Source organism: Podarcis bocagei (genome assembly GCF_964188305.1).
Source record: "Podarcis bocagei genome assembly, chromosome: 2".
Classification (NCBI taxonomy): Eukaryota; Metazoa; Chordata; class Lepidosauria; order Squamata; family Lacertidae; genus Podarcis; species Podarcis bocagei.
In genome coordinates, this window is record NC_138126.1 from 7,317,301 (window position 1) to 7,333,153 (window position 15,853).

The 15,853-nt window shown below is 46.1% G+C and overlaps 1 protein-coding gene across 1 annotated transcript in view; it reads right to left on the reverse strand.

Moving 5' to 3' along the window:
• LOC308580345 (alpha-2-macroglobulin-like) overlaps positions 1–15,853 on the reverse strand; it is a 59,805-nt gene that overhangs the window by 13,827 nt on the left and 30,125 nt on the right. The window contains exons 20-26 of the mRNA XM_081181737.1: positions 13,022–13,145; positions 10,207–10,316; positions 8,725–8,776; positions 7,671–7,757; positions 5,999–6,175; positions 4,339–4,423; positions 423–579 (exon numbers count right to left, since the gene is read on the reverse strand). Of these exons, the coding sequence (XP_081037863.1) occupies positions 423–579; positions 4,339–4,423; positions 5,999–6,175; positions 7,671–7,757; positions 8,725–8,776; positions 10,207–10,316; positions 13,022–13,145 (792 nt within the window). The remainder of the gene's footprint in view (positions 1–422; positions 580–4,338; positions 4,424–5,998; positions 6,176–7,670; positions 7,758–8,724; positions 8,777–10,206; positions 10,317–13,021; positions 13,146–15,853) is intronic.

A 15,853-nucleotide genomic window follows, 5' to 3' on the forward strand; every position in this document is an offset into this window, starting at 1 on the left:
GAGAAAGGCTTTTTAAAAGATACGCTTGTGAGAAGAAGCGGGGAAAAGAGGAATAGCCCACTTCCCTCAGAAGGCACAGTGTCTTCTTCTTCTTCTTCTTCTTCTTCTTCTTCTTCTTCTTCTTCTTCTTCTTCTTATTATTATTATTATTATTATTATTATTATTATTATTAGCTGTGGCAGCAGCTAAGCTGCACCAAAACTGTTGGAATGCTAAGTTGCAAGATTGTCGCTCCAGCAATATCTAGAGCAATCCCCACTCTGAAGGCTCAGGACCAAAAATGGAAGTAAAACTCAGCAAAACAGAACAAGTTTCTCCAACTTAACCCCAAGTCCCATTGGCCAACCCAAACAAGCTGAGAAGTTTTGCCCTATGATTGTGCTGATGTTTCACCATAGAGTCTCCCTCCAACCCTCTGTACCTTCAGGGCGTTGTTGAGGAGGGTCCCGGTGCTATGGAAGCAGCCGTTCTCTTTTTGCCTGGAAGCCAGAAAGGCCTGAGCGTCGGTGATGTGCTTCTCTTCCACGAAGATGATAGACTTGGTCCGGGCAAAGGATACAAGTGTAAATGCTGTCAGCCTGAAAGTGAGCCCAGAGCAGAGTCGATCAAAGCAAACAAACTGCAGTATGCTTTTTTGTTCTTGATTATACAACAACAACAACAACCATTTATTATTTATACCCCACCCATCTGGCTGGGTTTCCCCAGCCACTCTGGGCGGTTTCCAACAAAGTATTAAAATACAGTCATACCTCGGGTTACAGATGCTTCAGGAAGCACTGGAACGGGTTACTTAAGGGTTTCGGCAATTGCGCATGTGCTGAATCGCAACCCGTGTGTGAGCAGACACGCAGACGCAGGTTGCGAACGCTGTGGGTTGCGAACGTGCATCCCGCACTGATCACGTTTGCAACCCGAGCATCCACTGTACAGTGGTCTGTTAAACATTAAAAGCTTTCCTAAACAGGGCTGCCTTCAGATGTCTTTTAAAAGTCTGGTAGTTGTTCTTAATAATAATAATAATAAATTTTTATTTATATCCCGCCCTCCCCAGCCGAAGCTGGGCTCAGGGCGGCTAACAACAATCAAAATAATCCAACATTCTAAAAACATTCATTATAAAATTAATTAAAATCAAATTGATGGCAACCATTAAGCAAAATTCTGTGCAGATTGCCAGAGGAGGGGGTCAGGCTGCGCCCTGACCAAAGGCCTGGTGGAACAGCTCTGTCTTGCAGGCCCTGCGGAAAGATGTCAGGTCCCGCAGGGCCCTAGTCTCTTGTGACGGAACGTTCCACCAGATTGGAGCCGCAGCCGAGAAGGCCCTGGCTCTAGTTGAGGCCAGCCTAACCTCTCTGTGGCCTGGGATCTTCAGGATGTTTTTATTTGCAGACCGTAAATTTCTCTGTGGGACATACCAGGAGAGGCGGTCCCGTAGGTACGAGGGTCCTCTTCTCTTTGACATATGGTGGGAGGGCGTTCCACAGGGCGGGCGCCACCACCGAGAAGGCCCTCTGCCTGGTTCCCTGTAACCTCACTTCTCGCAGTGAGGGAATGGCCAGAAGGCCCTCAGAGCTGGACCTCAGAGTCCGGGATGAACGATGGGGTGGAGATGCTCCTTTAGGTATACTGGGCTGAGGCCGTTTAGGGCTTTAAAGGTTACTTTGAATTGTGCTCGGAAACGTACTGGGAGCCAATGTAGATGCATACCGCTTTCACGAAGCATAGAGTTGGAAGGGACCCCTGAGGTCCTCTATTCCAACCCCTTGCAATGCAGCAATCTCAATTAAAGCATCCCTGGCAGGTAGCCATCTAACCTCTGCTTTAAAACCGCCTATGAAAGAGCGCCCACCACATTTAGAGGGAGTCTATTCCACTGCCCAACAGCTCTTACCGAAGTTTCACCTAGTGTTTAGTCAGTGTTTCTTGGGACTTGAAGCCCTTGGTTAGAGTCCTACCCTTCAGAGCACAATAAAACGAGCTTGCTCCATCTTCCATGTGACAGCCCTTGAGATATTTGAAGATGGCTATCCTATCTTCTCTCAGTCTCTTTTTTACAGGCTAAACATACCAAACTCCCTCAAGCGTTCCTCATAAGGGTTGGTTTCTGGATTGCTTTATCCTCTTGGTCACCCTTCTCAGGAGCTCTGCCTGACCAAACTAAGTCTCCTGGTATACCGTATTTTTCACTCCATAAGACACACTTTCTTCTTCCTAAAAAGTGTTGGGAAAACGCCCAGGAAGGCCACCAGCTTCCCAAGACACCGGGGCGTCTCTCTGGTGGTCACCCTCTGGCTGTAAATCTTCCTCAGACCAGAGAGACCAGTGATAAGCGACCCTTCCCTCCTAAGAGGAGCACACCCGTCTTCTGGCATCTCATTTCAGAAGAGAGAGACAATCAGTAGTGTCAGGGAACTGCCATCGGCTCAGGGACGAGAGGGGAAAGGGTGGATGGATTACAGAGAGCCCCCAAAGATCGCGGGAAGCAGCACTTCATCAGCGGAGGAAGGAAGCCACGCCTCTGGTGAGGAGGAGATGCAGGGCTCGGAGGATGCAAGGCAGTGCCAGGACACCTTGCCTGAGCAAAGCGGGGAGGAGGGAGGTTCCCCGTTACCCAAGCCTTCCTTGCGCAGTAGGCTTGTGCGCAGAGAGGGGAGACGTAGACTGGGGGTCAAGAGACTGCTCTGCTGGGGAAGATTTAAGGACCGCCCACTCTCAGATTCTGCCAGTGAATGAGCAAGACATGGAATAGAGGCGCTCTGCATTGTAAAGGTTTTTAGCACCAATAATAAAGCTTTAGAACAAACCAGTGAGGCATCTTGCCTGATTGCTCTCGAGCAACCACCCGATACCCTTAACAAGTAGCTATAAACTACTTTATTTCCAGTCCATATATACAGAGAACCCACCAGCATGTCTGCTCTCTCTCAGCAGCAGTACAGAACAGACATCACAATCAGAAGTGAAACTAACTTCCAACAATCCTCCAACAGCACTGAGACGTCCTGTCTCACGCTCTCAGACACTCACATGATATAAACAACCATAGTGCTACTTGCTGAGCAGCTGGTGAGATAAAAATCCCAACAAAAAGTAAGGGGAAATGTCTATGCGTCTTATGGAGCGAATGTGTGGTCCCTGGAGCTGAATTGCCCAGGGGCGAAAAGCAGATAATTTTTGTTTGTTTGTTTTTTGAAAGAGGAAAGTGGGTGTTGAAACAAAGCCGCTGATCATCAAGCGATCAGGGAGAGAGATAAGAGTCGCTAGCAATAAAGGAGGCTGCCTGGGAGGGGGGAGGTAAAGACAGCGAACTGGCAAGGAGAGGAGACAGGAAGACTAAAGCAATGAGGAGAGAAATTAGAAGAAAAGGAGGAGCAAAAAACTGCTCCAGCTAAGGAAAAGATACTAAGGCAAACAAGAGGGAAGGGGGTGTTGAAAGGAAGCAGCTGATCGGTAAGGGATTGAGAGAGAGATAAGGGAGGCTAGCGATAAAGGGTGCTGCCTAGGAGGGGGAGGTAAAAGCCCATGGATCCGCAGGATTTTTGCATTGGGTGACCCCAAATTCACCATCAGATTGCATAGCATGTCCATGGCTACAGCCTACACCAAAAAAATCACTCACCCACTGTTGCGTGGGGCCGCAATGGCACAAAAATGTGGTTACAAAGCACAGATCCACATGGATCCTCAGGATTTTTGCATTGGGTCATCCCAAATTCACCATCAAATCACATGTCTGTGGCCACAGTATTGAACCACAAAAATCATACACCCACTGTTTCGTTCAGAATATTTTTTTCTTGTTTTCCTCCTCTAAAAACTAGGTGCGTCTTATGGACAGGTGTGTCTTATGGAGTGAAAAATATGGTATGTTGCGCTCTTTGATCAGAATTGAATGCACACTTCCAGAGTTAACTCAAAACACATTACAGTGGTACCTCTAGTTGCAAGCTCGATCTGTTCTGGGGTGCTGTTTGCACCCCAAAAAGTCCACAACTAGAGCGCCACTTCTGCGCGTGAGCACACATCAAACCCGGAAGTAAACAGTTCTGGGTTTGACACGTTCGTAACCCGAAAAGATGCAACATGAAGCGGATGCAACACAAGTTATGACTGTACCTCTGGTAAATGAACCACTAGAGGGCCATGAATATTTGTGTCCAGGGCTTTTTACACTTGTCTACCCATGTACTATCTGAAACCCAAGGTTGCCGGATGAGATTCCCCCTTCCACAGCTTTCCTACCTCACTACTGCAACTTTTCAGACATCCTGCCAAATCCCACCATACACACACACACACCGCTGAAATTATGACTCTGGCACTGTCAATCTCACCAGGTGTTTCCTGGCTCCCAGTTATTTCGTCCAAAGGTGCTGAAGGAGCCATCAGAGTGCTTGTAGTTCAGCTGCTGCTGGTAGCCTAAAATGGAAGGCAAAATTTTAATTTCATCTGTCGGAATACCTTTGCATCTCACCCTAACTTCAACGGAGGTGTCTCGTTGGGAAGGAAGTGGCAAGGCAACATATTGCTTAATAAAGGTCTTGCGCACTGTTTGAAAGGTCAGGTTTCATGGTTTTCTTTTTCACTCCCCTTTACGCTTATTTGACTTCAAATGATTCCCTGAATTCACAGCCCCCGTGATGAATCTGGCCCCTAGAAATGAAACAACTAATGCTGTAGTTGAAAATGGATGGGTGCTGTTAGTTTTGGGTTTTTTTCTTTTTTCTTCTTCCAGTCTTATTATCTTCAGTACTCTACATTTTCACAACGGATTGCATTTTCTTTAAGTCACCTGCCTCACAAGGTTATTGTGAGGGTAAAGCAGGAAAGAGGAAGTACGCCACCTTGAACTCCTTTGAGGAAAGGTGGGATATAAAAATAAATGAGTAACTGTCAGGGACCGTGCTGAGGAGGGCTGTATAGATTTGGAACAGTGGTTTGCAGAGGGACATACTTCAGAAGGCAGAAGCTGGGAAGTACTGGATGGGGAACAGCTAGGAGGAGAAGAATCGGGAGGGAGAGAATTAACAGACTCGCTGTCACTGGAAAGCATTCATCTGCTCAGCCCAAGGTCAAGAAGAGCAGATAAGGTGGCAGCACAGAAAGCACAGTGGTTACAAGGCGCGGTAGTGACATGGGTAACTAGGGAGGAAGTGGGTGGAACCCTTAATTGGGAGCACCTTCATTCTTGGAAATGGATTCTTTGTTCTCTTGCTGTGATCATGAAAGTTCTAACTGGTAAGAAGACTCCTTTCCCTTTGTTCTGCTTATCTGCTGCCAAAGCTGGGAGAAAGCCAGTTCCCTGAACCTGACAATAACCCTTCAAATAAATGAATGAATAACCCTTCAAAGTTAGCACTTATCTGAATTTTGGAATGCAGTTCACCAATCAATGTTTGCAGAAATGCATTATATTTTAATTCCTAGAATTACTATATTATTGTTAATTATATAATTAATCATAAAAATGCTGCCTTGAGTCCTGCCAGGGAAAGACAGACAGAGAGAGAGAGAGAGAGAGAGAGAGAGAGAGAGAGAGAGAGAGCATAAAAATAAGCTATTAGTGAAAGCATCATACAAAAAATGCATTGTATTCAGGGAAATTGATTGCAAAAAAACTGCATATAGGTATATTATTTAGAGCAGCGGTTCTCAACCTGTGGGTCCCCAGATGTTGTTGGACTACAACTCCCATCATCCCTGAGCTCTGGCCTTGCTAGCTAGGGGTGATGGGAGTTGTAGTTCAACAACATCTGGGGACCCACTGGTTGGGAAAGGCTGATTTAGAGACATTCACATGAAAACGCTGACAAATTTTTAAGGATGAGCGAGAGCGAGAGAGTGCAAATTGTTGCAAAACATACAGAACTGAATTTTAGATTGGGAAAATGAGAAAGTGACAGAAGCTGCCAGATACTTCATTCCCTGCCCACCCCAAAGCTTCAAGGAAAACAAGAGTAGAATTTTCCCCGCAGAACTACGAGTCTTCCTCACCAGCCACTAAATATCCAATGGCCTTGGACTTGACCTCTTCCGTCAGCTGCCCTGTGTTATTCAGGTACTGCAGGATGTAGATGTTGGGGACAAAGCGGGCCATGTTCTGTTCCCCACAGCCGTAGGGCAGCTGGAGAAGCTGGTGGAGGTTCTCTATGGCTGTTCCCATGATGTCTCCTGGGATGTGGTACGAGAAGGGGAGGTGAGGGAGAGAAATAGAAGGGGGAGAGGGGAAAAAAAGATCAGGCCACATTTTGGAGCTTTGGTGAGCATTTGCTTGAGTGGGGGGTTTAGGCATTGCGTAGGCATTGTCTTGGTCAGATTGGAGGTTGTAGCCTCTGCCTGCCCCTCTGAAAAAGCGGTTATCCCATTAAAGGGATCTAGGAGAGATGCTTCTTTATTGACGTCCAGAAGGGGACTAGGGCCACAGCACTCCCCAGGTGCAACCCAGGGGGGTGGGGTTATTCCTCGATGTAGGTCAGGAACTCCCTCACTTATGGTTGATCCCAAATTTAAGTCCTTCCGGCGGGCTGGTCAGAAGCGGGTGGCTATACCAAACCTCTTACACCTGTAGTTGATAAAATTGTGCCCTGATTTGACTGTCGTGTCTCGTTATTCATTGTACTCCGGCAGTCCATAGGGCAGGGGGGTGCTTGGGTATGCAAGGAGAGGAGACGGAAGAGCCAGGCACTGTTTGGAATTGGGAAGAAAGCTACGTTTCCGAGCACAATTCAAAGTGTTGGTGTTGACCTTTAAAGCCCTAAACGGCCTCAGCCCAGTCTACCTGAAGGAGTGTCTCCACCCCCATCGTTCTGCCCGGACGCTGATGTCCAGTGCCCAGGGCCTTCTGGCAGTTCCCTCGGTGCGAGAAGCCAAGTTACAGGCAACAGGGCAAAGGGCCTTCTCGGTAGTGGCACCCGCCCTGTGGAACGCCCTCCCACCAGATGTCAAAGAGATAAACAACTACCTGACATTTAGAAGACACCTGAAGGCAGCCCTGTTCAGGGAAGTTTTTAAAGTGTGACATTTTTATGTATTTTTAATCTTTGTTGGAAGCCGCCCAGAGTGGCTGGGGAAATCCAGCCAGATGGGCGGGGTACAAATAATAAATTGTTGTTGTTGTTGTTGTTGTTGTTGACGACTAGCAAGTGGAATTGTGCAGAGAGCTCCCATCCAGGCTTCCAGCAAGCCCCTTTTCAAGACACTCCACTCCATTTGCCATCCACCACTTCCCCCCCACCCTAACAGACACTCAGGGTGCCTCCAGTCTGTTGATGTTGATGTTGATTTGATTTCAGGGAGGTTAGGTGATCTTGGCCATTGAAGGAGCATTTGTTCTGATTTGTTTTCGGGGAGGTTAGATTGTGCTGCATCAAAGCAGTTGTCATCCCGTGCTTTCCAGTGATTCACTTTTATTTATCACAAATAAGTCTGATCTTTTGGGGAACTAGGTTTGCTGCACAAGAGACCTACCAATCACCTATAATTGCACAGCAACCTGAATTTGAAGGTAAGTGTTTGAATCCCATCAGAAACTAGTATAGAGGCACCCTCAGTGTAACACAACCTTTGAGCATCCTCAGTCCTCCTTGGGCCTGTTTTTTTTTGGGGGGGGGGGTTACAAGAGTAACCGGAGCCCTAGCATGGGCCCCTCCAAGGTTGCCCCACTTACCCAGTGCACAGACTGAAGCCCTGGCTGAGCCCTCCACCACATTGGCTGGCAGCGCTAAAGCTATAGGTGCTGATGATTGTGACTTTTCTGCAAGCAGGAGAGAAAGAGAGAGTTTTGATCATGCCTTTGCCCATCAATCTCATGGGCAGCTTCTGAAAGACCAGGAAATGCCCCTTACAGATGCTCCAGCTCCTTACTCTTCAATGAAGTATCCAGCTGATCAGGATAAAAGGCCTTGTGAAGTATAACTGGTTTAATTGACACAGAAATGAAAAATGGCTACATGTATATTGCTGAAGGTTTAACATGGTGATTTTCCATAGGGCTCTATTAAAGCCAAGGAGAGCACTCTGAGCTCTTGCGGAGTAGATAATTACCATATTTTTTGCACCATAACACTCACTTTTTTCCTCCTAAAAAGTAAGGGGAAATGTCTGTGCGTGTTATGGAGGGAATGCCTACGAGTGGCATGCCTACGGATTTTCCTCCTCTAAAAACTACGTGCGTGTTATGGTCGGGTGCGTGTTATAGAGCGAAAAATACGGTAGCTAACTGATTGTTGTTCTCTAGTAGCTAACATGTGTGTGTTGTAACCTTAGATCATGTGATGAAGGTATTGGATTGCAAACCTCCGTTTTGAAGGGAGTTGCCTTTGTGTCTTTTCTCTCAAGGCTTTGTGAAGTAAGGATGTGTAAAAATCCCTCTCTGACTGAGAGAAAAACAGCTCCAGGCAAAAAATGGATGCTGTGGGAAGAGAAAGACCTCTGCTTCTAGGTCTGTTTGAATTATTGTATATTTTGTAAGATGCAGAACCTGTGCTGGACAGCACAAAACATTGTATGGATATTTTGCTTGTAGTTTTGATGCCTATGTTCTGTTTCTGAAGATTTCGGAAAGTAAAAAAATTAAAAATGTTCTTATGGGCCTGGACAATGATTTCTTCCAAAAGGAGTCACAGTATTAATATCTGCAACAGGCTGTAGATCAGCTTTGGTACTGTCATCTCACCAAGAGTGTGAGCTTTCTGCAGAAGGCCCTACCACCAGGCACTTACCAGCTGGACACAAGAGGCTGCTGAAGACCACGTCTTTCTCAATCCCTTCAGGCTTTGTGGAGACAGAATGGGAAAGGGGAAAGGTTAGAACGAGAGACTCTGAGGAGATAACGGAAATAGTTAATGCCTACCTTGAGAAGGAAATAAGATCTAAATTTGAAGAATAAATGAATGCACTATGTGAGGGAGGGTATGGGACAGGCCCCATCTACACCATACATTTGAAATAGGATCACACACCTTTAAAGAGTCCTGGCTTCACCCAAAGGATACCAGAAATTGTAGGTTGTTAGGGACTCTGCTGAGAGTTGCGAGGAGTTCTACTCCCCTTACAAAGCTACAATTCCCAGAAGAGGAATTGATTATTAAACCACAATGGGAATTGCAGCTCTGCAAGGGGAATAGGGGTCACCTAGCAACTCTCAGCATCCTCTCAGCCTAACCAACTACAGCTCTTCAAATTATTTGGAGCTGTTTAAAGTGGCATCGTAGCACTTTAAATGTATGGTATGAATGTGGCCAGGGCTCATTGAAGTTAATGGACATGACCAAACCTGTGTTCATTAACTGTAATAGGTCTTCTCTAATTAGGAGTTAGTTGGGTATAATCCGTTCACCTTAAGGGTTGTTTTCACTGATCCATCTGCACAAGGATTTCTCTTTGTGCGATATAATATTCTTCTCTTTGTGCGATATAATATTCTTCCCCTCTCCTCTCCCAGTGTGCTGCTAAATCCCCCCAGAGCAGATTTGGGGATGGAGGAGAAGAGGGGGGAGGGAGAATCTCATTCCCATTGCACCTGTGCAACTCTTTAGTTGAACACTGTACTGCCTTAAGCATCAAAAGGAGGTTGCAACCATCATTGCTGAAGAAGAAGAAGAAGAAGAAGAAGAAGAAGAAGAAGAAGAAGAAGAAGAAGAGGAGGAGGAGGAGTTGTTTGGATTTGATATCCCGCTTTATCAGTACCCAAAGGAGTCCCAAAGCGGCTAACATTCTCCTTTCCCCCCCCCCCACAACAAACACTCTGTGAGGTGAGTGGGGCTGAGAGACTTCAGAGAGAAGTGTGACTGGCCCAAGGTCACCCAGCAGCTGCATGTGGAGGAGCGGAGACGCGAACCCGGTTACCCAGATTACGAGTCTACCGCTCTTAACCACTACACCACGCTGGCTGTATGATCATACAATCACAGAGTTGTAGAGTTGGAAGGGACTCTGAGGCCTATCTAGTCCAACCCCCAGCAAGCCAGAATCTCAGCTAAAGCATCCATGGCAGATGGCCATCCAGCCTCTGCTTAAAAACCTCCAGGGAAAGAAAGTCCATCATCTCCCGAGGCAGCCCACATGTGCTCTTGGAAGACATGGAGGGTAACCTCCTGAGGCAGGACTTTGCCATCTTTAAGGTGTCGTTTTCCCAGCATAAATATGTGCAATTGCATGCATGCAAGCCCCCACCATCACCGAGATCAAAGCAACTCTCCTACCTCCACTAAAACAGATTTGATCACAGTGTCCTGCTGTTCTTGGATATTCGCCACCTCTATTGCATTCCCACAGGGCTCGGCCTTGGCACTGACTGTGAAGTTCACTTCCCCTAGAACAAAAATGTCCATCTTGTCATCCTGCTCATTTCTCTCTCTCTCTTTCTGTAGCCTTTTCTTCTCCTCAAGCCATTTATGGAGCTATTTAGCATCAGCTGTCTTAAAATATTCCTAGGCAACTATTGAAGACTTCCTGATACCAACACTGTTTTAAACGAAAGGGCTGGAGTTGCAGTTTTTTTATTGTTATTATCCATATGTTTTATGAATGTTTTATATATGTAATGAGGGACGCGGGTGGCGCTGTGAGTTAAACCACAGAGCCTAGGACTTGCCGATCAGGAGGTCGGCGGTTCAAATCCCCGCGACGGGATGAGCTCCCATTGCTCGGTCCCAGCGCCTGCCAACCTAGCAGTTTGAAAGCACGTCAAAGTGCAAGTATATAAATAGGTGCCACTCCGGCGGGAAGGTAAACGGCGTTTCCGTGCGCTGCTCTGGTTCGCCAGAAGCGGCTTAGTCATGCTGGCCACATGACCCAGAAGCTGTATGCTGGCTCCCTCGGCCAGTAAAGCGAGATGAGCGCCGCAACCCCAGAGTCGGTCACGACTGGGCCTAATGGTCAGGGGTACCTTTACCTTTTATATATGTAATATTGTTTTAATTCCATTAATGTTTAACTGTTTTATAATTATTGTTTTTTTTCCTCCTATATTTTTAGCTGTTTCTGTTTTATCTGTATGTCTCATTGAGTCCCTGTCAGGGGAAAAGGCAGAATTATTATTATTATTATTATTATTATTATTATTATTATTATTATTATTATTATTACAATCCTAAAGCAGCTTACAACAGTATTCTTCAGCCATCAAATGTTTGGGTAAACATGAATGTTTTCAAATGTCTCCTGAAAGTTAATAATGATGGCGACAGGAGACCAGTTGTGGAGGGCATTCCAGAACTGGGGAGCAACCCCTGAAAAGACCCTGTTATGGGTCACCACCAACCAGGCAGCCTCCAGGGTGTCCCTAAGCCCTGTCCCCTTGCATAAGAGTGGCCTGAGAACACTGTGTGGCTTGTGGATTATACCTCAAGGATGGATGGCAGCTAACAGATTGAGGATGAATCCTGACAAGACAGAAGTACTGTTTTTGGGGGACAAGAGGCGGGCAGGTGTGGAGGAGTCCCTGGTCCTGAATGGGGCAACTGTGTCCCTGAAGGAGCAGGTGCACAGCCTGGGAGTCATTTTGGACTCACAGCTGTCCATGGAAGCACAGGTCAATTCTGCGTCCAGGGCAGCTGTCTACCAGCTCCATCTGGTACGCAGGCTGAGACCCTACCTTCCCTCGCCACAGTGGTGCATGCTCTGTTTATCTCCTGCTTGGACTACTGCAATGCACTCTACGTGGGGCTACCTTTGAAGGTGGCTCGGAAACTATAACTAATCCAGAATGCGGCAGCTAGACTGGTGACTAGGAATGCCACCGAGACCGTATAACACCCGTCCTGAAAGACCTACATTGGCTCGCAGTACATTTCCGAGCACAATTCCAAGTGATGGTGCTGACCTTTAAAGCCCTCAATGGCCTCGGCCCAGTATACCTGAAGGAGCGTCTCCACCCCCATCGTTCAGCCCAGACACTGAGGTCCAGCTCCGAGGGCCTTCCGGCAGTTCCCTCCCTGAGAAAAGTGAGATTACAGGGAACCAGGCAGAGGGCCTTCTCAGTGGTGGCACCCACCCTGTGGAACGCCCTCCCGTCAGATGTCAAGGAAATAAACAGCTATCTGACTTTTAGAAGACATCTGAAGGCAGCCCTCTTTAGGGAAGTTTTTAACGTTTGATGTTTTATTGTATTTTTAATTTTTTGTTGGAAGCTGCCCAGAGTGGCTGGGGAAACCCAGCCAGATGGGCAGGGTATGTATGTATGTATGTATGTATGTATGTATGTATGTATGTATAAATAAATAAATAAATAAATAAATAAATATTATTACAGTGGTACCTCGGGTTACTGACGCTTTGGGTTACAGACGCTTTGGGTTACAAACTCCACTAACCAGGAAGTGGTTGCTCCAGGTTAAGAACTTTGCCCCAGGATAAGAATGGAAATCGCTGCCAGTGGTGCAGCGGCAGGCCTCATTAGCAAAAGCACGCCTCTGGTAGTAGTAGTAGTAGTTATTATTTGTTTGTTTGTTTGTTTGTTTGTTTGTTTGTTTATACATACATACATACATACATACATACATACCCCGCCCATCTGGCTGGGCTTCCCCAGCCACTCTGGGTGGCTTCCAACCAAATATTAAAAACAATACAGCGTCAGACATTAAAAACTTCCCTAAACAAGGCCGCCTTCAGTGGTCTTTAAAAAGTAAAATAGTTGTTTATTTCCTTGACATCTGCTGGGAGGGCTTTCCACAGGGCAGGTGCCACTACCGAGAAGGCTCTCTGCCTGGTTCCGTGTAACCTCACTTCTCGCAGCGAGGGAACAACCAGAAGGCCCTCAGCACTGGACCTCAGTGTTAAGAACCGTTAAGAATGGACCTCTGGAACAAATTAAGTTCTTACCCGAGGTAACACTGTACTCTGCTTTAGGCATAATGTCCCCTCCATCCACCTATATCCCTGATCCAAGGTGAAGGAAGATAGTCTTCCTACCACATGAAGATGGGACAGGCTTGCTCCTCTTCCTCTCACCCTCACCACCACCACCCCATCACCCCGTCCACCAAATCCAAGATGTGAAGCGTTGCTGCTTACCCAGAGACTTGGGCGTCACCAACCAGGAGACGGTTTTCCTCCCATTTTCAGGCAGACAAGAAGGTGCCTCTTCCTCCACAGGGATGGCCTCAAAGTCAGGGGACGGAGCCAGAGACATGGTGACCTGTCCATGGACGGAAAGAAGTCACGGTGGGAAGGAAGCAGAACACCACAAACAGAATTCAAAGGAGGAGCAGGAAGAGATCAAGGTGACACTCAGAAAGCCACGAGAGGTGTCAGATGACCCATAAGGTCTCAGAGTGGATTATAGCATTAAAAATGATATTAGAAAACAATCTGAAACCACTTAGAGCCATAAAAACAAGGTGGGTCCTAAAAGCTGCCCAGAAGCCTGGGCAAAGGGCTGCATCTTCACTGTACTTCAAAAGCTGTACAATGAAGGAGGCAGACACAACTCTGTGTTTTAGATCTTGAAGGTCATTGTAGTGATCACAAAGGGTCCCCGGACGTTTAACGGTCTATTGAACCCTGTGCCACCACTGTGCTCGCTTCCCCGCTGCCACCAACCAGTTACTCTCTGGTAAAACACTGAGTCTAGTCAGTTGTTAAAAGTGAACCCAAAAACAAGTTTATTTTACAAACATTAACAAGCTTATGGTTTCTCAGATAATATTCCTGTCAGTATCTTAACTTTTGTTTCTTTACTGGCCTATACCTTCCTAATACCTTCTGACTGATTATCTCAACTGTTTGACTGACTCCTCTTAACAAATTCTCTCACTCTCTCACACCAGACTAGCCCAAGATAACAGATTTGGCTGGCATGCGTATCTGTGGTACGAGAAGGTTAAAGTACATAGAGCTTTCCTAAACCATGTAGTAAGGAAAGTGGTTTATGAAGTATGTGGGGGGGGGGGGGATATTAGAACAAAAAACACCATGGTGCCTTTCCCCACTGGAGGCGATATCTCTGGGTGGAAAATAAACATGAGAAATGACTGGGCATCTTTTAATGAACTATTAATGGAAGAAGATCATGAGTTGAAACTAAAGAGGTTTGAAGATATAAGAGGATTGCTACTGATTGGTTACAATACCTTGAGATTAATGATATATTTAAGATGGACAAAAAGAAAGGTTTCTTTAGTGAAACCTCTAAATTTAAAAAGGAGCTGATAAAAAATAAGACTAAATTACTATCAAAAATGTATAAATTATTATTAGAATGGCATACAAAAGGTCAAATCAGTAATGATACACTGGGTGAGGGATTTTGGATATAATATACAATTAGGGACGCGGTTGGCGCTGTGGTCTAAACCACAGAGCCTGGGGCTTGCCGATCAGAAGGTTGGCTGTTCAAATCCCAGTGACGGGGTGAGCTCCTGTTGCTTGGTCCCAGCTCCTGCCAACCTAGCAGTTCAAAAGCACGTCAAAGTGCAAGTAGATAAATAGGTACCACTCTGGCAGGAAGGTAAACAGTGTTTCCATGCGCTGCTCTGGTTCGCCAGAATCGGATTAGTCATGCTGGCCACATGACCTGGAAGCTGTCTACAGACAAACACCGGCTCCCTCGGCCTATAAAGTGAGATAAGCGTGCAACCCCAGAGTCGTCCACGACTGGACCTAATGGTCAGGGGTCCCTTTACCTTTACCTATACAATTAGCAGCATGGGATAGGTTATGGCATTGGGATTTAAAGTATACAGCATGGTATTCTTTGAAATAAAGTTATATGAAAATGATGTCTTGATAGTATTTAATTCCTAATAAATTAAGAAAAATATATGCTGGAAATGTAAGGAAAAAGAAGACACCTTCAATCATATGTGGTGGTCTTGTAAAGTAGTAATAGAAGAAGAAGAAGAGTTTGGATTTGATATCCCGCCTTTCACTCCCTTTAAGGAGTCTCAAAGCGGCTAACATTCTCCTTTCCCTTCCTCCCCCACAACAAACACTCTGTGAGGTGAGTGGGGCTGAGAGACTTCAAAGAAGTGTGACTGGCCCAAGGTCACCCAGCAGCTGCATGTGGAGGAGCGGAGACGCGAACCCGGCTCCCCAGATTGCGAGACTACCGCTCTTAACCACTACACCACACTGGCACTAGAATTTTGGGAGATGATATACAATGATTTTTTAAAAAAAATATGTTTAAAATAACATTTTCTAAAAAACCAGAAGCTTTTCTTTTAGGAATCGTAGGTGCCGATATTCCAAGTGACTGGAAGAGACTTTTCATGCATAGGACTACTGCTGCCTGGACACTTTTAGCCCAGAGATGGAAAGAAGGCGCAGTCCCTACTAGAGAAGAATGGCAGATTAAACTGATGGACTATGCAGAAATGGCAAAACTGACTGGAAGAATTAGGAATCAGGAAGACAAAAATTTCAAAAGGGAATGGGGAAAATACGTAATTTACCTAAAAAATAATTATAAACAATCAAAATTATTAGGAGGACTGGAATGACGCTTGCACTCAAACACTGGACTATGGTTTTATCGGAGATTTAATAGAACTGGATTAACAGGGAAGATGCAAGAGAAAAAGTTAACATAAGGACCCACAAAGCGGAGGGGGGAGTCCAAGGGAATTGTTTTATTAGTTTGCTTGTTGATTGTTTGTAAAGGAGCATCTCCACCCCCATTGTTCTGCCTGGACACTGAGGTCCAGTGCCAAGGGCCTTCTGGCGGTTCCCTCACTGTGAGAAGCCAAGTTACAGGGAACCATACAGAGGGCCTTCTCGGTAGTGCCACCCGCCCTGTGGAACGCCCTCCCACCAGATGTCAAGCAGAACAACAACTACCAGACTTTTAGAAGACATCTGAAGGCAGCCCTCTTTAGGGAAGCTTTTAATGTTTAACAGACTACT